Source organism: Tenrec ecaudatus, chromosome Y (assembly GCF_050624435.1).
Source record: "Tenrec ecaudatus isolate mTenEca1 chromosome Y, mTenEca1.hap1, whole genome shotgun sequence".
NCBI lineage: Eukaryota > Metazoa > Chordata > Mammalia > Afrosoricida > Tenrecidae > Tenrec > Tenrec ecaudatus.
The window spans coordinates 2279726-2304030 of NC_134549.1; the positions used below are offsets into that span (position 1 = coordinate 2279726).

The window sequence follows — 24305 nt, forward strand, 5'->3', positions numbered from 1 at the left end:
TGAAAAGGTCTGCACGCAACCTCCTCCCTGGAGGATGGACAGTGTAGAGCTGGGTGAGGAAGGTGTTGGATGGTATAAGATATGATAAAATAATAATTTTTTATAAATTATCAAGGGTTCAGAGGGAGGGGTAGCAGGGAGGGAGGTGAAAATGAGGAACTGCTACCAAGGGCTCAAATAGAAAGCAGGTGTTTTGAGAATGATGATGGCAACATCTGTATGAATGTGCTGGACAAAAATAATGTATGTACACATTGTAAAAAAAGTTGTATGAGCCCCCCAATAAAATTATTTTTAAAAGTTTAACAAAAAGATAAATGTCTGGGCCTAATGGCTTGAAGTTAAACAAGTAGCTATCTAGCTGAGAAGCAGCAAGGTCACATGGAACAAGCAAACCAGCCAGTGCACTCATGAGGTGTTGCTGGGATCAAGTAACAGGCATCAGGAGACCTAAAACAAACAAACAAACACACATTGTTGAGAACGAAGGGGGTAGGGTGGAGTAGAGACTCAAAGCCCATCTGTAGACAATGGACATCCCCCCACAGAAGGGTCACAGGGAAGGGATGAGTCAACCAGGGCACAGTAAAGCACCACCGAAACACAAACTATTCCTCTGGGTCCTTAAGGCTTCCTCATCCCCCACTATGATGACCCAAGTGCTGACTCTCATACATAGACACAGAGCACATACATAGACACAGAAAAGAGGTTAAGAGCTCATGACACATAGAATCAGCACAGGAATGGGGATAATGATACCAGAGGGTAAGCGTAAGGTGAAGAAGGAGGGGCAGAGGAGGAACTGATCGTCCTCTCTCTCCAGGGAAACGAACATCATAAACCATGGGGAAGGGAGACAGCAATCAGGACCAGATATGAAAATAATAATAATTTATAATTTATCAAGGGGTCACAAGGAAGGAATTGAGGAGCTTAATAGAATGTAAATGTCTACAAAATGATGGCAACGTATGTACAAATATGCTGGATACAATTCATGTCTGGTATGTTATAAGAGTTACAAGCAAAAAAAAGTTATAAGCATGTATGGATTGTGAGAAGAGTTGTATGAGCTCCTAATAAAATGATTTTTTTAAAAGAGCTATAAGAGCCCCCAATAAAAAGTTATTAAAATAAGAAAGAGTTGTAAGAGCCCCCAATAAAGTGATCTTTTGGTACAAATTTTTAAAAATTTAAATATAAATTTTTAAAAAGGCATAAAGTGGCTGGCTTACCAACTTTCATGGATGGAAGATCTGATAAGATTATAGAATTTAGGTATTTGTGTTCACAAAACTGTTATTGTAAATCAGAGAATAGTTTTGTTTACTTACAGAATGAATAATTTAAATAGTGCTGGTGCATATTTGAAGTCCAGGTAGTGTAGTGGTTATGTGTTGAGCTACTAACAAGGTTAGAATTTTGAAATCACAGCAGCTCCATGGGAGGAAGATGAGATATTCTACTCCTATAGAATTACCCAAAGGATCATTTATACTTTGCCCTATAGGCACATCAGTAGCCAGAATTGATACAATGGCAGCCAATTTGTTTGTTTTGGGGCTGGTGCATTTTTGTTTGTAGGTATTTTAGTTTTACCCTGTAAAGTAAGAGTATTATTTTAGCATCGTATTTAAGAGTTGTGTAGCTTAAAGAGTTGTGTGTAGGTGTCAAGTTGACAAGGGGTGGTCCGTGGCAGTTAAGACTTTATGTCAACTTGCACTTGTGTAAACTGTCAGTCAGGACAGTAGTCCAATTTGTTTATCAGGTCACATCCATTTCTATGAGGTTTGCTCGTTTTTATAACAGACCTTTCCCTCTTTGCCTCTTTACCTTCCTATTTCCTGGAACTCTGTGGCTGCCTCCAGACTAACTAACTGTGGGTCTGTAACCCTGAAAATTATTGGTGCCTAGCCATGCCTCCATTGACCATGGATCCACAGGGCTGTGCACCACAGGGCTGTGATATATCCCTGCTTCCCACTGTATCTTTTGGCATCACTGGCCTGCAGTGTCATGAGTCTGAGGAGGGCAACAACTAGCAATTGACCTATGGAGTCAAGTTGGACTGGACTGGGAACCTTTCTTGTTATAAAGTTTTTCATAAACAAATATGAATGTCGCTGTTTTTTTATCTAGACAACCTATTTGAATGCATTATCTTTCTGGGATTAATTTTAGCTCCAATTTAAACCAAAATCCACTGGTATCAGCAATGATATTCCTAGTTCAGGAACCTCGTCTGAACCCATCCTGAATTTCTGGCAGCTTCTTTTGAATGTACTACTGCAAGCACTGATGATTTTTAGAAAAATATTACTTACATGAATATTAATAACAGTATTCTATAATTTGTGTATTCTGTTGGATCTCCTTTCTTTGGAATGGGCACAAAAATTATTACATCCTGGTAAGCTGGCCAGGAAGCTATCTTTCAAATTTCATGGCATACACTAGCATGTACTTCCAGTGCTTCATCAGTTTGTTGAAACGTCTCAATGTTAGTCCATCAATTCCTGGAGCTTGTTTTTTGGTTAGTGCCTTTAGGGCAGTTTGGACTTTTTCCCTTAGCTGCACTGATTGCTATTTATAAACCTCTCGGAATGGAAATTCTATGGTTAGATATTCTTGGTATGGTGACTTGCATTTTTCTATCTTCTTTTGATGTTTCCTGCATATTTCAGTATTTTGCCAATAGGATCTTACTATATCACAATGAAGCTGAGTTTTATTTTAAGTTATTTCAGTTTAAGAAATGCTGAGTGTTCTTCCATTTTGATTATTTTCTGATACTCAGAGTTCGCACATTTCATTTTGCTTTTTCTTCTGTAACTTCCCATAAACTACAAACTACTCTTCATTACACATTTGTCACATCTGCTATTCCATTTTGGAAATATTTTTTCAATTCAGTTTGGATGGCTGAAAGAACCTCCCCTTGGTTTTCCCTTCCCATCTGCTATGTCATTCAACTGCTGTCCTTTCGGGCCCCACTTCATGAATTATACCCCAACCCCACCCCCAACTTCATTTTCTGGACTATAACATGTACAACGAAAAACAATGAGATCTACAGCCCATCTCATCAAACCGTGATGGTATTCCATTAAATGTGCCATTAATACAAGGTTCTTTCTTCTCTTCCACCTCCTCCATTTACCCACTTCCTCATCTTCAAGCCCCTTCTCTCTCCCCCTCTCCCTGAGTCCTGGCCTTGTAGGCTGTAGTCTTTCTTTCTCTTGTGAAAACCGCCTTTATTTTCTTTCTTCCTTTATAATGATGATAAAATATTTATCTTTATGGATAACTAACTTTTCTAAGCATTAAGTCCTTTTATTTTGCTCACTTCATCAGTTGACAGTTGTAATTATTTAAGAATGCATAATATAATGCTCTATTGTATGTATTAGAATTTGAAGAGGGATTCACTCTTTGTGATCAATTGACCCTCTTTTTGTACTTTCTCCTTAATGTATGGTTTTATTGCTGAAAATTGCATTCTAAGTAATGCTTTAGTCATGTCCAAGAGGTTCAGGTATGTTGCATTTTCCTTTTCATTTATTTCAAGGAATCTTTAATTGTTCTCTTTATCTCTTCAATGATTCAATGATCTTTCTAATAAATACTGTTTAATTTCCCTGTAATTCCATTAGAAAACATGGCTTACAGTATGTCAATATTTAATATACTTTTATAAACATGCTGTACTATGGAGTATATTTTTAATTATCTTTTGCTTCACTCATGTATCATGGTCTTGATGTCATTGCACAGCTGGCTCATCAGGTCTTCTCTCATTAGTATTCTGTTCTTGGGATATTCATGGAATACAAATGGGATATATTTAAGGCCATATTTTTGATCTTTTGCACTTGTCTTTTCTTTATCTTCAATCTGAATACACATAAGAGCAATTGGTGGTCTTTCCACAGTTGGCCCCTAGCGTCATTTTAGGGGGTGGTACTGAGCTTCTCCCACATCTCTTCCCACAGATGTAGTCAATTTGATTTCTATGTATTCCCACTGGGGAAGTAAATATGTATAATCACCGTATGTTTTTATTTTTTAAAAGTCCCTTTTGATGCATATGTCATTTGTCTTGAAAATTTGTGTCATGGGATCTCCAAGTCCATATTTTGCACTGTTCCTTCTTAATATTTCCAACTTTGTTTTCTACATGCCAATAGTTAACAATGCACCTTGATTTACAGGTTGATCAGGTTCAGACTGAAGTTATAGAATTCTCCATTTTCTACAGCACAAGTTTTAATGGCCGGTGGATAAATCCAATTAAGTTCATTTACCGATTTCTAAATATGTATATAGATACTAACCTATTACACATAGTATTGTACTTCAATGAGTATCTTGAAATGTCCTTTTTGGTGATGAATGTGACATAATTTCTCCTGAATTTGTCATTCCTTAAGTAGTAAACCATAAGATTACTTGACTCAAGTGAACCAGTATCCATCCATTTCAGATAGAACCTCTCATGGTGTAGTCATTATGTGTTGATTTGTGAGGTCCAAGATCAATAATTAAAAAACACCGACATTCCTTGGAATAAATATGGAAATTTCCACTCTTGTAAAGGGCTACCATCTTGGAAATACATGGGGAGGGGGCAGTTCTAATATGTTCTACACTGTCATTAATACATAAGGATACTGATCTTCATGTGGTCTACTTCATTTTGTATGAATTCAATTTTCCTAAATTCATACTTAGCATAATCCATGCCCTAATTATTAGTAGATGTTTACAACTGTTTATTATTTTGAGTTGTGTTCTATTACCAAATGAAAGTCATAAAAGTTTTATTCTCTCCACGTGGTCAACTCTTCCTTGAGAAAGGAGTTCTTTGGGCATTACATCTGATAATGTTGTTATTTATGAGAGTATCTAACAAAGTTTCAGTAACACTCATCAGGCTTTCACTAGCTAATTCCATAGAAGTGGACCATTTATTCCTTCTTTGTAGTCTTGGTTTGGAAACTCTTCTGAAACATGTTCACTTTGGATAACCTTGCTAGTGTTTTAAGTACAAGTGACATAACTTTAAGAATCACAGCACTGCACAAGCTACCACAGAATGAGAAACTGACAGACAAGTAGCAATGTAAAAATATAGTCCAATAGAAACATCAGTCTCAACAACGATTTTTTAAAGAAACATCAGTCTCTACAACCATTAAACTCAAAGAACTATATAGTGCATGGGATAAAACTACCAAATCTTCTAAAAAGATCACATTACAAGATCCTGAGTAGAGTGGGAGAAGAATGTGAACTAAAACTCCAAAATAACATGATGAGACTAATCCTTAGATACAAATAGCGGGACTCAAGATCAGTACTCTTGGTCACTTTTCAAGTTTGGAACAAAATTCACCTCCTCACTATAGTAATTAATCAAATTAGATTAAAAGAGGAGTATTTATCCAAAGACAAGGTTTGAAGGGTTAGGAATAAAGACAGGGAAGACAAGGAAGAAAGGTACACTGGAGGTAATTACAATAAATGAGTCATTCAGAATGTGTGAGGATCATTCAATGTAATACTATAATCTGCTCTGTAACTATAATTTAATTCAAAATTAAAAGTCAGCCAAAAAAATCTCTAGTCGAGCTAGATAAAGAATATCAAAGTAGAAAAATTGGGTTAGATTCAAATAACTATAAAAAGCACAATAAAATCTTAGTGGAGAAAAACTTGGAACATTTTAAGATAATGAAAAGAACAAAGATGCATATAATCTCATGATGGATATTCAATACTGAAAATAAAAAGAATAGTGTCTAATTTGAAAGAAAAAAATTAACCTATCCCATGTTCATTGAAAACATGATATACAGAAGAACTCACAGAATACATAAGAAACGTACTATACAGCCTATAAATGATGTCTTGCAAAAAAGCAGGTAAAAAGGTCAATATATAGTCGCTTAACTTTTTACTTATCAGGGATAAACAATTTGAAAATATCGCCACGCAAGAAATTCTACTTAAAACAACCCCAAAATTAAATAAATGATTTCACCAGAGAATGAAAGACTTTCCTATTTAGAAACATAAAGCATTACTGAAATAAATTAAAGAAAACCCTAAATAAATGAAAGGACATTCCATGCTACGGGTGGAAAATAGTAACACACTACAAAAAGTATTCTGAATACTTAAAATTGTTTCAAGATTCCAAAATCTTTTTTTGCATAAATGTGTCTATCCATTTGATATTCTTTATTAAAAAAACACCAAACCAAACCTGGCAGCAAGTTGATTATGAGTCACACTGGGCCTAGGATATAAATTGTTTGTAATCATCTTTCTTCTGCAGCAAGTAGGTGCTGGGTCTGAGCCACTTCTATGCACTTAGTTTCCCAAAGCATAAATAACCGAAAACCAGGACTCTTCTATTAATAAGGATTATCAAAACTCTACACGCATGAATCCTCAAAAATATATTCTTCCTAAATACATTGTCTACTCAATATATATTCAAGACATTTGAAAGGAAAATAAACTCTCACCTCTTCATATATTCATTTTTATTTAGAATTATTTAATGAGAGCCTTTTATGCTCTTTGCTACATATTTCTACAGAATTACAAGCATGAAATTGAAGCCATTTTAAGAAACAATCAGAAAGACATTGTTGTGTAAAATAGTGAAATTTTAAAAATGTTATAGAGTACAAAATGTTCATGATGAAATAAATCTAATGCAATTCAAATGAGCTCAAGGTGCTGTATAATAAAAAGCGTTAATCTAGTTAAAAGATAAGTTAATATGTATATATATACACATATATGTATTTTCTTTTAAGGTGTTGGGAAACAATAAAGAATGGTAAATACTAAATACCGTTTCTTTCTTCTGGACTTGAATTGATCTTTTTCTTGAAGAGTTTGTGCTCGAGTTCTTCATTATAAGAAAATTTATCACAGTCTTCTACATCTCTACCCTTTGAGTATTTGATGAGTGCTTTAGCTCGGCCGCAGGCTAATGATTGTAGAGTGCTTCTTAGTTCTTTGTCCTCTAAGTGAAAAAGAACATATTTAGGATTTTCATTAAGTCACAAATGCAAATATTTACAATCAATACTTACCTACACCAGTAGCTGCTTTAATTTCTTCTAAAGTGAACTGGTCTCCTTCATTAAACATCAATAGTACCAATGTTTGGAATAGGGAGACTTGAAGTTCTTTCTTTCCCTGATAGAAAATAGCATTATGATAATTCCTGATAAAACAATTGTTTTACATTCAAACATTTGCATGTTCATTTTGTTACATCTCATTCACTATAATCCCCTCAATGTACCAATATTATTCTTATTCCTCCCTGACTTTCCTATTTCCATCATTCCTTCCTTTAAAATTGATCAGAACTTTGGCCTTGAGTAAGCGTGACCCTTTTGATCCTATCTGGTTGATTATTTTAATGTGTAAGTACCAATCTCTAGTTTTACTATCACTCACTCATGACCACATATTTAATAGCAACTCATACTCAGCCTATATGACCAGGTGGGACAGTCCTTGTGAGGTCTCAAGGTGGTAACTGCTTATGGGAATAGGAAGCCCCATATTTCTCCCAAGGAATGACTGGTGGTGTCCCACTTGCAGAATGCAGTCTAACAGATAACCACTGACACCTGGGCTCCCAGTGTCACTGTATGCCTTATCAATTGTGTGCTGTTTGGCTGAAAATTAAACCAGGGGATTAATTTCCGTTTGAAACCTGAGAGGTAACTAAGAGTAGTGGTTGTTGGGGTCCAACCAGTCTCTATCCCACCAAGTAAACTGGTTCCTTTTATGTATTGTGTTTTGGAACCGTATTTTCCTTTTACTCTATCCAGAACCTTCTAATATGTTTCCTTACTTAGCAGTTGGGACCACACACAATCTAGTTCTTCTGTTCTCAGGGTTGTGTTGAATTCACCTTAAGTTCATTAGACTGTTTCCACAGGATTTTTAATTTTCATAACTCTTCTTTCCTCTGGATGGAGAGGGTATACTAGCTGTACCTCAGATGGTTGTTTATGAGCCTCTAAAATACCAGTTGCTACCCATCCAAGTTAGGATACAGAACCTTGTTTTTGTGATCCATATAATGCCAAATGACCTTGGTGTAACCTTGGGCTATATTCCTAAGCCGAGGCCTACTAACGGATTCACTAAAGGTAATTTTGTCCTGTGTACCATGTCGCATTTATAGATATAATTACAATAATGGTAAAAACACATCTACAAATATCCTCTATGAAACCTGTAAAGAGTTTACAGTAAGTAGTGTAGTGGCTTGCGCTCTGCTCTCATGCTGGAATGCCACTGGTATTTCAAATGCCAGCAAGGTCAACAAAAGTGAATTGTTTCAGCACAGCTTCCAGAAAAAGAGTTCAGTTCCCCATTTTGGATGAAGAAGCTACTGAAAACCTTTTACAAAGTTTCAGAATATTTTCAGATACTGAAGCCCTAATGAATGTAAGTAGGTAGAACTTTGTAGGACATACTGCCAGAAGATAAGTCCCCTGGGTCAGAGGGCACTTGGAATGTGACTGAGGAGTAGCTGCTTTCTCAAAGTGAATGCGCAAATGGAGTAAAACAGGAGGGAGTGGAGTCTATGAGGTCTTCAGCTGCCAAAGCAGATAATACCAGAAATATGTTTACTTGTGTTTTATGGACTAAACCAAGGCATTTGACTGTGTGGCTCCTAACACAATAGGATAGCCTTAAGAAAAATGGGAATTCCAGCACACTTCATTACACTTATGTGGAACTTTGACCAAGAGGCAATTGTGTGAACAGAAGAATGGAGTACTGTCTGATTAGGAAATGTGTGTGTGTCGGGATTCTCTCTTAAACTGATCAAATCATCAGAGAAACTGAAGTATATGAAGAAGAATGTGGCAAGATTGGTGGAAGGCTTACGAATAACTTGTGATAAACAAGTGATGAAACTTAGCTTGCTGATAGGGAGGACTTAAAAATTGTTGATGAAGATCAAGGACGGCAGCTTTCAATACATATTACAATCAATGTAGAGGAGACTAAAATCTTCACAACTGGACTAGTTGGTAACATCATGATAAATGGACAAAACGTTGATGTAGTCTAGGATTTTTGTCTTGGAAGCAGAAGTCAAATGAACAAGAACCAAGTTGCATTAGATAAATCTGCACAAGATCTAATGAGAGTATTGAAAAGTAAAGATGTTACTTTGAAAAGTAAGTTGTGCCTGTCCCAAGTCATGGTAGTTTTCATTGCCTCATATGCATGTGAAAGTTGGATGCTGAATAGAGAAGACTGAAGAGGAGTTGATGCATTTGAATTGTGGTGCTGGGGAAGTATATTTAAAGTACGATGCATTTCTAACAGGGCAAATTGATCTATCTTGGAAGACGTATAGTTACAATTCTCATTTCATGTAAGAATTCATCTTAGATAATTTAGATACATGGTCCGTCGAAACACATTCCTGTGGGTAAAGTGGATGGGCAGCTGAAAAACGAAATAATTTAGATGGGCTAAGGCACTGGAATACTTCTGAGAATGGCTCAGTCCTGGGAAGTGTTTTGCTCTGGTGTGCTTGGAGTTACTATGGATTGGAACTGTAACAGTAATGACATATAACATCAACAGTCACTCCTACTCCCTCTCCCACACTCCTTCAGCTTGGGTGTCTATTCATGTTTCTACTCAAAACTTCATGTTGATTGCAGCATTATTTATTTATTTATTTATTTTTCCCTTATATTTCTTTTTTTTAACAATTTATTGGGGCTGATACAATTCTTTTCACAGTTCATACATATACATACATCAATTGTATAAAGCACATCTGTACAGTCTTTGCCCTAATCATTTTTTTTCTCTTTTCTTCTTTTACATTTTATTAGGGACGCCAACAACTCTTACCACAATCCATACATATACATACATCAATTGTATAAAGCACATCCATACATTCCCTGCCCCAATCATTCTCAAGGCATTTGCTCTCCACTTAAGCCCCTTGCATCAGGTCCTCTTTTTTTCCCCCCTCCCTCCCCTTTCCCCCCTCCCTCATATGCCCTTGGTAATTTATACCTCGTTATTTTGTCATATCTTGCCCTATTCGGGGTCTCCCTTCCCCCCTTCTCTGCTGTCCCTCTCCCAGGGAAGAGGTCACATGTGGCTCCTTGTAATCAGTTCCCCCTTTCCAACCCACTCACCCTCCACTCTCCCAGCATCGTCCCTCACGCCCTTGGTCCTGAAGGTATCATCCACCCTGGATTCCCTGTACCTCCAACCCTCATATGTACCAGTGTACAGCCTCTGTCCTATCCAGCCCTGCAAGGTAGAATTCGGATCATGGTAGTTGGGGGGAGGAAACATCCAGGATCTGGGGGAAAGCTGTGTTCTTCATCGATACTACCTCACACCCTAGTTAACCCATCTCCTCTCCTAAGCCCCTCTATGAGGGGATCTCCATTGGCCGACACTTGGGCCTTGGGTCTCCACTCTGCACTTCCCCCTTCATTTAATATAATATATATATACACATACATATATACATATACACATATATACACATACATACACACACTTATATCTTTTTTTTTTTTTTGCATGATGCCTTATATCTGGTCCATTGGGCACCTCGTGATCGCACTGGCCGGTGTGCTTCTTCCATGTGGGCTTATTTGTTTCTGAGCGAGATGGCCGCTTGTTCACCTTCAAGCCTTTAAGACCCCAGACACTATCTCTTTGGATAGCCGGGCACCATCAGGTTTCTTCACCACATTTGCTTGTGCACCCATTTGTCTTCAGCGATCCTATCATGGAGGTGTGTAGTCTATGATATGATTTTTTGTTCTTTGATGCCTGGTAACTGATCCCTTTGGGACCACTCGATCACACAGGCTGGTGTGTTCTTCCATGTGGACTTTGTTGCTTCTGAGCTAGATGGCCGCTTGTTTAGCTTCAAGCCTTTAAGACCCCAGTCACTATCTCTTTTGATAGCCGGGCACCATCAGCTTTCTTCACCATATTTACTTGTTCACCCACTTTGGCTCCAGCCGTTGTGTCGGGAGAGTGAGCATCATAGAGTTCCAATTTAATAAAAGAAGGTATTCATGCATAGAGGGAGTGTTTGAGTAGAGGCCCAAGGTCCTTCCGCCACCTTAATACTTCACCTATAAATATCGACACAAAGATCTATTTCCCCAACCTCCTATATATATTTGCATGTACATGTCTTTGTCTAGACCTCCATGAATGCCCTTTGACTCCTAGCTCTTTCCTCCATCTCCCTTGACCTTCCTCCTGCCCTACTACCATGCTTCATCGCCACCTGGGCTAGAGTATACCTCTTCTCTAAGCAACCTTACCCTTGATCATTTCCCATCAGGCCTGCCACTCCCCCTTCTCTACCCTTTGGGGTCCCATGTTTTTCCCTTGTCCCTGGGTTTGTTAACACCACTTCCTTACCCCCCCTACCCCCCACCCCAAGTCCCCCCGGAACTGTCGGTCCCGTTGTTTTTCATCCAGATAGTTCATCCAGCCTGTCCTATTCAGACAGACCTGTGGAGTCACTAACGTGCACGAAAACTAGACAGAGGAACACAAAGCAACAGTATACAACCAGACAACAAAACAACCAAAACAAACCACTGAAAAAGAACAGAACAAAACAGTTCACAAGAGAAAAGCTTGTAGTTAGTTCAGGGATCTTTGCTGGCCCTTAGGAGCGTTTTCCAGTCCAGTCTGTTGGGGCACCACGCCCTGGCCCCAAAGTCCACTTTCAGCATTCCCTGGGGACCTTGCCACTCCATTCCCTTGCTGTTCCGCTGCACTCCCCCAGTGATTTGCCTCGGTGTGGTGGGATCAGGTCAGGTGCAATTCCCACACTGTGTCTCCGGTGCTGTCCCCTGTATCGCCCTTAGTCACTGAGGGGCATCATGTCTCATAGTAGGGCCAGCCATGTTGTTCTCTCTGTGGACTGGCTGCTCTACTCAGGAACATCATCATCACGGCCTGGTGGGCCAGGCTGTGCTCCACTCTCTCCTCCTGCCCCTTCATCTGCTCCCGTGTGCTCTGATCAAATATGTACATCTCCCATAGCTGCAGGGTCAATGTCGTCCTTTGGAACAAGTTCTTTTCGGGGGAGGGGCAGGAATCCACTTAATTTATGGTGCTGGGGCCAGCCTCCCAGACCTCTCCACCGGTTCCGTCCTCCACGCCGGGATATTGCATTCACACCTTGCGACACTTGGTTGAAGTCTGGTCCCACTTTCCCTGTGGAGATATAAACCATACCCTCCCCTTGGGTGGATTAATGCCCCATTTCTGTCATGCTGATTGTACTTACCTCAGGGGACTCATGTTGTACCTGTCCCTTTGGGTCTGGCTTACCTCGCTTAACATAATTCCTTCCAGCTCTTCCCATGAAATAACGTGTTTCATGTGCTCATCGGTGCTTTTCAGTGCTGCATAATACTCCATTGTGTGTATGTGCCAAAGTTTGCTAATCCACTCGTCTATCGATGGAAACTTAGGCTGTTTCCAAGTCTTTGCTATTGTGAATTGTGCCGCAATAAACATTGGAGCGCATATGACTGGTCGTGGCAGCATTATTTATTAAAGCAAAATGATAGAAATAGTCTAAACGTCCATCAGTGGACAAATGAATAAATAAACGTTGGAAACATACATGGTAACATAAACAAACCTTGGAACAGGACATAATATTCATGATAATAACTTTCACCCATCTCTTCTCTCAACACACACACACACACAGAGAGAGAGAGAGAGAGAGAGAGAGAGAGAGAGAGAGGCAGACAGACAGACAGAGAGAGACAGAGAGAGACACGCATCAGCATCAGAGTTAGTTCTCATGAGCTAGAGGTCAAATGTACATCCACTTCCAGTTTCTCCATTTTTTCTGACACCTATCAATGCTTCTGGAGGATTGCTTTTTACCTCTTGGTTTCATATTTGCTGGATTATATTTATATTAATGCTTGTATGGTCTTTTACGTAATAAGGTACAACTAAAAATTACAGGCTAAAACTTAGGTTCAGCATGATAACGAGTTGAATAATTCCACGTAGAAGAAGCATACCAGATATGTGATCCAAAGTTGACAACAACTGAGTTCAAATATGACTAAGGAAAACATATTAAATTTGAATTGTGAACACCAAGTTTCTAGATGGCTAAGGAGCACAATGCAGTAAGTTTCTGTTGGTATACATTTGCCACAATCAGAAAAAGCCCACATTAATAACAATGGCTATAAGGAAGAAGAAAATGTGATAGAATTGAATATGGTGACATTTTACAATTCTTCTTGATAATATTGAATCAATTAATTATATGATATGTGGGTGAAGAGTTACTAAAACTTTTTTTAAAAGAGGGGAAATGTTTCAGTGTCTGAAAGCAGAAAACATGAATTTTCTTACTTTGTTAGCCAGTACAACTCTAGGAGCAGATCATTTCCTCAGGTGGAACATGTCTCAACATCTCTTAAAGCAAACAAGCCTAAGTTATTACACTTCTTGGAACACTTTTGGAATAGACCATTTCCTGGTTGCCAACAACTTTCAGGGTCTCTACCATTCCACTGATAGTGCTATTTTCTCTGTTATTTCGTACTCTCAATAGTTTGTGGGAGAATTTTCAGCATGAGTCTTGCACAATTCAAAGGATTTTATCTTTTCAGGACCTTATCAAGATTGAAGCAACCAAATCTGAATTTCCCGGTGACTTTTTAAAATAGTTACTTTTCCATTATTTTATAGGCATCTATAGGAAGACCTGAAACCTAACAACTATTCAAGAAATACCCACAATTGTTTTACCACAATCAAGGGATAAAATAACAATACTCAGGGGTGGTCTAAAGATATTCCCTAAGTTATAATTATGTAATATATGTGATTCCTATGGGGTGTAGTGAGTTTGTTAACATTTTCTAAAAGGGATAGTCAATTGTACTTCAAAGAAAAAAATATATCTAGTTTGTTGGGAGAAACTGAATATGGTCTGTACCTAAAAACTTTGACTATCAGAACAAGCAAGTAATATGATTTAGCCATAAGCTTATATGAAAGCGACAGACATGAAAAGAAAACAGTGAGCACACACATTCAGAGAAGTCAACAATTTTCTCTCTTCTGATAAGGAAGCAGACATTTAAATATATTGTTTGTTAAGTTGAAAAGAATGAAACATAAAAACAAAATACTACTTTAAACTGCATTGCTCACCTTTTTATAGTCAGCCTTAAGAACACAATGCCCAAGAGTTGACTGCCACTGAAGTTTTCGACCATTGTGCTTGCTTAAGTAGAAATTCTTAAAAGATTTTTTAAGTTTTTCCATCTAAAATAGATATGAAGTAAAGTATTTCTCACATCATTTAAAAATCACATTTCTTGTTAGTATGTATCATTAAAAATAAACCTATGGTTTTAAAAAACCATTTAATTGAGTTAATACAGATATATCATTCCATACGTCAATCACATCAGCAGTATTTTAACAACTGCTACCAGAATGAGTTTCAAGCAATCCTTTCATTCTTGAACACCTTGACAGCTCCCTTTTACACCCCCATCACCACCACCACTGTATAGGTGACCCCCATCCCAAAACCCTCATTCTACTTGCTGTCCCTATATGTTCATCAATCCTAAGTTTTATATACTGGAAAATATATAGGAAAAATTCTAGAGGATGACCGCCAATGACATAACACATCTGACATATTGAAAGCTTTTTATATTTAAGGAAATGGTATGATAGAAGGCCCGAGGCTAGAGAAATAAATGCCATTTCTTTTGTTCCACACTTTAAGTAATTTAAATGTGAAATTCCTGTAGTGCCCCCTTCCTTAAAATCCCAATATGACAATTTTAGCCTTTTAATAAAATAGGCATACAATTATATTGAAGATATCATTAGAGGCTATAACTACTGAATTGCCATGTGATATTTTTGTAAAAATCGTAGAAAGTGTCTTATGGGTACCTGATTTAGCATAGATTAGAAAAAGGTAAATAAGGAATTCAAGACCCTGAAAAAAGGAGTGTCAATATTACTGTATACAAGATTGAATGGAAAACTGAGGTAAGCTTTGATACATATTTTTTCCATGTGTTTTGTTATCTATGTGAAAAAAATTTTGACAGAAGCATGAAAGTAAAATGTAAGATACAACAAGCCACTTCTATTTGTCCAGAGCAAATGGAGGGGATAAAAGAAAACCAAGACTCCAAGATGAATCTCATTTGCATAAGCTATACATTAATTTACTCTGGGACAACAAGTACTATATGTTTTCAATTCCATTACTGGCCATTCAAATAAAGGTCACAAGAAAGGGACTCTAATAATATGGGAGAATAATGTAGAGCCAAACCTCAAGTTCAATCAAACTACAAAAACAAAAATTATAGATATTGTGAGATTGGATGACACTGATTGAGATTGGAAGATTCCCTGGGACTATTGAGGCACTAATCAAACCTGGAGCAAAACTAGCTGTGGATGCCTCAAGGTCAACTAACTGTAAAGAAAACCAAAATGCTTACAACTGGTTACATCATAAATAAAAAGTGGAGAGAAGTTTTAAGTTGCCAAGAATTTTGTCATGCTTGGAGGCACAAATAATGTTCATGGAAGCATTCACAGTCAAGAAAATAATAAATGAGATTTGAAGAGATTGTTAGTCATATGATAGCTATTAAGCGTAGTTCTGGTGGGGGCTCAGGAAAATGTACTGAGAGTTATTTCATCAGAGAAGAAGCTAATGGTGAGAAGCAGCACAACGGATCTAAGAAGGAAGGAGGAAACATGGAGAGAACCTGGAAACAAGAGTCAGAGAGCTAAGAGCTAAGGCACTTTGGAAGGTACTTGTAGTAGAGTTATGCCTGCTGATCCAAAGATCGTGGCCACCAAATTCCGTCAGGAGGGCAGGGCCATTGATGGTCTCAGAGAATAGAGAATTATTTTCCAGCCTTGAGAGTTTGGGTAGGGAGAAACAGGGCACTAAGCACCCCAAAGGAATATTGTTTATGTCTCCACAGGAGAGGGAGAGTGAGACCAGGCTTCAACCCGGTGCACCAAGACCTAGAAACAACATGACAGCATGTACCAGGGAATCAATAGAGAGGTCTTCAGGGTCAGCCCAGACCCAACCATATGGACCCCCACCCCCAACCCCAGAAGTGCACTTCAGAGGACAGCACTGAAGCTACAGCTTGGGGAGAGAGGCACATCTGATTAGAGCACACAGGGTCTGACCCCATCACACTGGGGAAAACTACTGATGACATGCAACAGAGCAGCAAGGGGTCAAAGCAATGAAATTCTCAGGGACTACGAACAATAGACTTTGGGGACAGAGAGTGACACCCGTCAGATTGAACTGAAAAACACTCCTCAAGGTCAAAATATAGACCTGGAGCTAGTTATGGACTTTTCCTTTTTTTGTCATTGGCTTTCTTTTTGTTTTTCGTTGCTGTTTTTCTGTTTGTCTTCCTTTGTGGTTTTGTTTGGCTTTGCCTGGTTTTTGCACTTATTAATGTCTCTGCATGTCTATGTCTCTGCCTCTCTATCTAGATAAAATATGGGATAAATAATTTGGAGTTGAAAATGAGACCAGGTTCTGGGGGGACATGGGAGAAGAGAGGTGGGAGAAAGGCAGGGGGAGTCAACCAACCCAGGGAAAAAGGAACAACAAGTAAACTAACGTCAATGGAGAAAATGGTGTAGGATGCCTAGAGGAGCTTAATCAAGAGCAAAATACCAGTGAGTGATTACTAAACTCACATGAAGGTTGAACATGATGATAGGAAAAGGCAATAGAAGAAATAAGTAGGAGGCAAAGGAAATTTATAGCGATCTAAATACAGCCAGGTACATATGTACATATACTTATATATATAACAATAGAGAAATATATCTATATGTTAAGTATTAAAGTAGCAGATGGACAATGGGCCTGTACTCAAATCTCCCTTAATACAAGAACACTTTGTTTTAATAATCTGGCATTCTGTGATGATCGCCTTCCCAACACAGTCATGAAGACAAAATGGGTGCCTAAGTAAATGTGGTAAAGAGAGCAGTGGTACCTGCCTATCAAAAGATATACCATCTGGGGTATTAAAAGCTTGAAGATAAACAAGTGGCCATCTAGCTGAGAAGCACTAAAGCCCACATGGAACAAGCACACCAGCCTGTGTGATCATGAGGTGTCAATGGGATCAGGTATCAGGGATCTAAGATCCAGAAGAAAATCAGACCAACGTGAAATGGTGGATGCGGGGGAGCACAAAATGGACACCCAAAGCACATCTGTAGACAATTGGACATCCGCTTACAGAAGGGTCAAAAGGAAGAGACAAGCCAGTCAGGGTACAGTATAGCAGTAATGTAACATATAACTTTCCTGTAGTTATTTAATGCTTCTTCACCCCCATTATCATGATCTCAATTCTACCTTACAAATCTGAGTAGACCAGACATGTGCACTGCTCCAGGTTAAGAGCCAGCAACACAGGGAATCTAGGATAAATAAACCCCTCAGAACCAACAATGAGACTAGAGATACCAGGAGGGGAAGGGGAAGGTGAGGAGAGAAAGGGGAATTGATCAGGAGGATAGACATCTAACCCCTTCTCAGGGGGATGAACAACAGAAACATGGGTGAAGGGCAATAGAGGAGAATGTAAGATATGAAAATAATGATCTATAATTTATCAAGGTTTCATGAAAGGGGGAAGGAGGGGGATAATATAGAGCTGATATCAAGGGCTCATGTATAAAGAAAATGTTTTGAAAATGATGGTGGAAAGAAGTACAAATGTGCTTGACACAATGGATAAATGTATGGATTGTAATAAGAGATGTAAAAGACACCAATAAAAAAGATTTAATTAAAAAAAGAGAAAAATATAGTCTTGGTGACAGAACAAAGCTAGAATGACAGAACTTTGCAAGACCAACAACTTGTTCATTTCAAACACATATTTTGAACAACATAAGTGGTATGGAGACCAGTGTATCTCACCCAATGAGGTGCATGAGTATAAAATTTATTATATTTGTGGTAACACATAATGGAGCTGATCAACATAGTAGCCAACCCATGGTCAGAATCTACTGTGAAAAGGACCAAATCAATTATAAAGAAGACACAGGACAGTCATTTTTGTTCTATTGTTCATATAGTCTCTGTGAGTGGGAATACACTCAAAGGCACCTAAAAGTACAATAACTGGAATGGAAATCCATTTCTTGTGTCTATTGCACAGTTGTATTTTGCAAGCAGATGACTTGCAGGGTAAATTTCATAGGTTCACAGGTGAGAAATTTTGAACTGGGAACTTTTGGATTTGGAGTTAAGTCTTTTGGGTAGATTTTTTGGGATGGAACTTCCGGGAAGATAGACTTCCGGGAAGTAACACACACAAGAGGAACTCCACAGAAATCAGCTCAGGAGAGTTACTAAGAAGGAAATACAGCACTGCTGGTTGGCAGAAGGAGCATCATAAAGATAACAGGCACAGATCCACAAGGTTTTGAGGGACTGGGGTCTTTTAGATTACCACATTGGAAGCCAGCTAGGGTTTGATTTTAGCCCTGTCATTGTCTCCACCAGAGGCGGGACCAGTTGGAGCCCGGACAGGAGCTTTATATAAGCACAGCCACAGCCTGCCACCACCTCAGGGCAGAGATTAAACCCTTGCAGCCCCTTGGGCAGGGATCAGCTTACATTGTTACTTTTCTTTACCTCTCTCCTCTCTATTCCCACACAGTCTCAGTGGGCTTAGTTTTTAAATGTTTTTCTCCTCTTTGACTATTCCTTGTCTCTCACACACCACTGCCAAACTCCAGACCATTTGTCTTAGCTTAGGGCATTTACGCCTAACCCCACCCAGTTAGGTGAGCTCCACCCTGTGCAGCATAGCCTAAGGCAGGGGAAAGCCCGGCTGACCTCCACCAGTGGATATACTTCCCAACTTCTTACTGGGGGATTCCTGCCTGTGTGGTTGGGGACCTCCTATTGGTCCTCTGTGGACCCACTTGACTGATAAAACTTCCTCTAGTCTACCTTAGTGCCTCACACGGCCTAAGGCAGCTCGGCCAACACTGAACATTCCAAGCTGCTGTAGGAACCTCTGCCCAACCTCCGCAGTGATCTACCTGGCCAGGGCAATTCCGCCCACAATTCATGGTGTTCTACACCAAAGCAGGGAAACAGTCTTCTGGGAAATTCCCCTTTAGAGTGAAGCCACAGGATGATTAAGTGGTAGGTTCATTTCATAGTGAAATTAGCAGTAGGTAGTTGTAAGATGCATTCCTACGAGTCTCAGAGATAGAGCCAGTGCTCTTCAACACCCTGGCTCCTCTAAAATAAAGCAAGGCAAACAGCCTTCAGCCAAAAGACCTCAATGAAAAATTAGGAGAAACAAAAGGCAATGGAAGAAGAAAAACTCAATGAATAGGTTAGAAGAATCTCAACCCTACAACAGATTCCTGCTGACCTAGTATGGGCAAAAGAACAACACTCAACAAGCATAAATACGACACTCCCACATAGAACAACCTCACCAAGAGGGCAAATAAGCGAAAACAGACCCCAAGATAGCATTGGCTTAAGGATGGAAAGAAGCCAAGAATAAAACACACACACACACACACACACACACATATTCGCATGCATGTGCACAACACAGTAATAAGAAAGGAAGGTAGGAAAACACCCAACAAAAAAAGGTATAAGATGACATCACAGAGTCCACAGATGGGTATTACCCTGAATATCAATGGACTGAACTCAGGCATTAAAAGACTGAGGCTAGCACACTGGCTTTGGAAACACAATCCATCAATCCCCTACATACAGTATACACATCTGAAGGATACAGACAAAAATATGCTGAGAATCAAAGTCTGGAGAAAGGCATAACAAGCAAACAACAATTAAAAATAGCAGGGGTTGCAATCCTAATCTCGGATATAACTGACCTCAAAGTGAAAACCAAAAAAAAAGAGATAATGGGGGACACTATATTATGCTCAAGGGAATGGTATACAAAGAACCACTAAGCATTGTAAACATATATTCCCTGAATGAGAGACCAACTGAATATGTCAACTAAACACTCTGAAGGATGAAAATATAAATCAGAGCCTCCTATCTGTACCAATGTACATCCTCTGGTCTAGCCTGATTTGTAAGGTAGAATTGGGATCATAATAGTGGGGGAGGGAGCATTAAAGAATTAGAGGAAAGTTGAATGTTTCATTGCTGTAGCCCAGCACCCTGACTAGCACGTCTCCTCCCTACGACCCATCTGTAAGGGGGTATCCAGTTGCCTACAGGTGGGCTTTGGGTCTACACTCTGCATTCATCCTCATTTATAATGATATGATTTTTGGTTCTTTGATGGTTACTGGAGAATTCTACCAAGCATTTAGGAAAGAACTAAAACCAATTCTACATAAACTCTTCCAGAACATAGAAAAAGATGGCAAACTCCAGAACTCCTTCTATGAAGCTGATACCAAAACCGGGTAAGGATTCCACAAGAATTGAGAATTACAGACCAATAACTTTAATGAACATCTATGCAAAAATTCTTATCAAAATACTGGTCAATGGAATGCAAAAGTATATAAAACAAATAATTCTCCATGGCCAAGTGGTATTCTTATCAGGGATGCAGGGATGGTTCAACATATGAAAGACCATTAGTATCATTAGCCACATTGATAGGAAAAACTAAAAGACCTATATGGTAGTATCTGTAGACGCAGAAAAAGCATTCAATAATATCCAACACCAATTCCTGTTTAAGACACTTGAGAAGATAGGAATGGATGGAAAAATTCCTCAAGACAATACAAGCTATATTATGAGAAACCAACAGCCAACATGCTAGTCAATGGAGAAAAGACTAATACAATCCCACTGAAAAAGGGGACCAGACAAGGATGTCCCTTCTAGCCACTCTAATTTAACATTGTATTGGACATTTTAGCTAACAGCATAAGGCAAAGAAAAAGACATCAAAATTATTCGTCTGCAGAAGGAAGATGTGAAACTATCGTTATTTGCAGATGATATAACTTTTCTATATGGAAAATCCCAAGAACTTTCCACAAGGGGAGTGGAAGTAAGACAGGAGTTTGGCAGAGTTGTAGTATACTAGGTTAACAAACAGAAGTTCATCAGACTACTGTACACATCGGATAAGACCACAGAAGAGGGGTCCAAAAAGGTGGTATGCGTCACAATAGCCTAGCGCAAATTGAAATATCTAGGGATATACCTGACTGATAGAACAAAAGATCTATATGAGGAAAACTGAACAACACTATTACAAAAACCCAGAAGTGACCTCAACAAGTGGAAGACTATCCCATATTCATGGATTCGAAGACTCAAAATAGTAAAGATGTCAGCTTTACCCAAGGCATTATATAAGTTGAATGCAATCCAAATATAATTACTCTCATCTTTCTAAAGAAAAGGAAAAACTGATTACCAACTTCATATGGTGAGGGAAGAAGCCCAGAATTAGCAGAAAACTCCTCAAGGAGGACACAGTGATAGGGCTTGCTTTACCTGACTCTAGCAAATATTACACAGCCAGTTGTCAAACCTTCATGGTATTGGTATAATGACAGATACTCAAAGTAGATGAAAAGAACTGAAAACCTAGAAATAAAACCATCAGCATACAGACAACTGATCTTTGATAAGGGCACAAAAAATAACCAAATGGGAAGCAGATGCCCTCTTCAACAAGTGGTGCTGGGGTAAAAATGGATATCTACCTTTAGAAAAATGAAGCAAGACCCTTATCTCACTAGCTGCACAAGAATAAACTCAAGGTGAATCACAGACATTGAAGTAAAACCCCAAAGTATTAGGAACATGAATGAGGGAATTGGGACCAACCTGAGAACTTTGGTACAGGGAATACATAGGCTAAAACATAACACACAAAAAACCACAATATTTTCAAGCCGAAATAGCACATATTCAAGGACAGACCACATGCTGGGGCATAAGCTGAATCTACATAAATTTAAGCATGTTGATATTATATAGAGCCCTCTCCCTGATAACTGTGCCATAAGGGTAGGAATCAACAAAAAGGAAGACCAAAAAAACAAGAGCTACCATATGACCCAGCAATCCCCTTTTTGGGCCTATACCTATGCTTTGCTAAACAGTGATGAACGTATGAAGCACATTGCCACATGGCTAGAGCTGGAGGAAATTATGCTAGGTAAAGTAAGCCAAGCAAAAAAGGCCAAGTACAGCATGAATCCACTGAGGTAAGCTTAAAAAAATGCAAAAGGGGCATAGAGAAAAAATAAAAAACCTACTGTATACAAACATTCCTGGGGTGAGAACCCAGTAGTATGGTAGGGGCTAGACCAAACCCAGGGATGTGTATGGTCATCAACTAAAAAGGAGGCAAGGAAAGGGAAAAATAGGAAATGGGTAGTAGAGGAACAGGGAACTAACCCAGCCAAGAGGAAAGTATTGTTTATATCTCCACAGGGAAAGAGGGACCAGACTTCAACAGAATGCAGCATGCCAGCATGGAGTAGGGAACTAGTGGAAACAGAATGCAACATGCAGGCATGGAGTAGGGAACTAGTGGAGAGGTGTGAGGTGCTGGGCCCAATCCCAACTACATGGACAGCTAACCCTCCTCCAAGAAGAATTTATTTCTGCAGCTCAGGGAGAGGCACATGTCTGATCATAACACATGGGAGCAAATGACGGGGGAGGAAGAGAGAGTAGTACACATTCTGGCTCACCAAACCTTGAGGATGATATTCCCACTCAGAGCAGCCAATCCACAAAGAAGACCATATGGCCGCCCCACTATGAGACAGAACATCCCTCACTGACCAATAGCTCTACAGGGGACAACACTGGAGACACAGTGTGGGAATTCCACCTGATCTGACCCCACCACACCAAGGCAAATCATTAAGGGAGTGCAACAGAACAGCAAGGGAAACAGAGCAATGAAGTCCCCAGGGAATACCAAAAATAGACTTGGGGGCCAAGGCTTGGCACCGGATCAGTCTAGAACTGAAAACACTCCTAAAGGCCAACAAACAAGTCTTTGAACTCACTACAAGCTTTTTGTTGTTGTTGTTTTGTGTTTTGTTACGTCGATTGTTTTTTTTTGTCATTGGCTTTCTGTTGTTTGTTTTACTGTTTTGTGCATGTTATTGTATCTGTAGGTCTGTCTAAATAACATATGCTAGATGAACAATCTGGAGGAGAAAACGGGACCAACCGCTCCAGCGGGACATGGGAGACAGGGAGTGGGAGAAAGCAAGTAGTGTTAACAAACCCAGGGACAAGGGAACAACAAGTGATCCAAATCCGTTGTGAGGAGGGTGTAGGAGGCCTGATAGGGTGTCATCAGGGGTAGTGTAACCAAGAGAATTACTGAAACCCAAATGAAGGCGAAGCATGATAGTGGGACAGGAGGAAAGTTAAAGGAAATAGAGGAAAGAGCTAGGAGGCAAAGGACATTTACAGAGGTCTAAATAAAGGCATGTAAATATTTAAATATATTTATATATGATGATGGGGAAATAGATCTATGTGCATATATATATATATATATATATATATATATATATATATATATATAGTTAGTTAGTTAGTATTAAAGGTAGCAAATAGACATTGGACCTCTACTCGATTACTCCCTCAATGCAAGAATACTTTGTTCTACTAAACTGGCATTCCATGAGGCTCAGCTTCCCAACACAATTGCTGAAGACAAGGGGGGTGCATAAGAAAATGTGGTGAAGAAAGCTGATGGAGCCTGGCTATCAAAATATATAATGTTTAGGGTCTAAAAGACTTAAAGGTCAACAAGCTTCTATCTAGCTCAGAAGCAACAAAGTCCCCATGGAAGAAGCACACCAGCCTGTGTGCTCATGAGGTATCAAAGGGATGAGGTATTCGGCAAGAATGAACAAAAAATCCTATCACTAAGAATGAGGGGGAGTGGGGACCCAAAGCCCATCTGTAGGAAACTGCACATACCCTTACTGAAGGGTCGTGGGGAGGAGATGAGCCAGTCAGGGCTCTGGTTAGCAATGATGAAACATACAACTTTCCTCTACTTCTTAAATGCTTCCAACCCACCTCACTATCATGATCCCAAATTCTACTTTAGAAATCTAGCTATACTAGAGCATATACACTGGTACAGATAGCAATTGGAAACAAAGGGAATCCAGGA

At 39.1% G+C, this 24305-nt stretch overlaps 1 protein-coding gene across 1 annotated transcript in view; it reads right to left on the reverse strand.

Moving 5' to 3' along the window:
* LOC142435629 (cullin-4B-like) overlaps positions 1–24305 on the reverse strand; it is a 170884-nt gene that overhangs the window by 20564 nt on the left and 126015 nt on the right. Inside the window, exons 18-21 of the mRNA XM_075539849.1 lie at positions 14269–14382; positions 7116–7221; positions 6890–7045; positions 2563–2579 (exon numbers count right to left, since the gene is read on the reverse strand). Of these exons, the coding sequence (XP_075395964.1) occupies positions 2563–2579; positions 6890–7045; positions 7116–7221; positions 14269–14382 (393 nt within the window). The remainder of the gene's footprint in view (positions 1–2562; positions 2580–6889; positions 7046–7115; positions 7222–14268; positions 14383–24305) is intronic.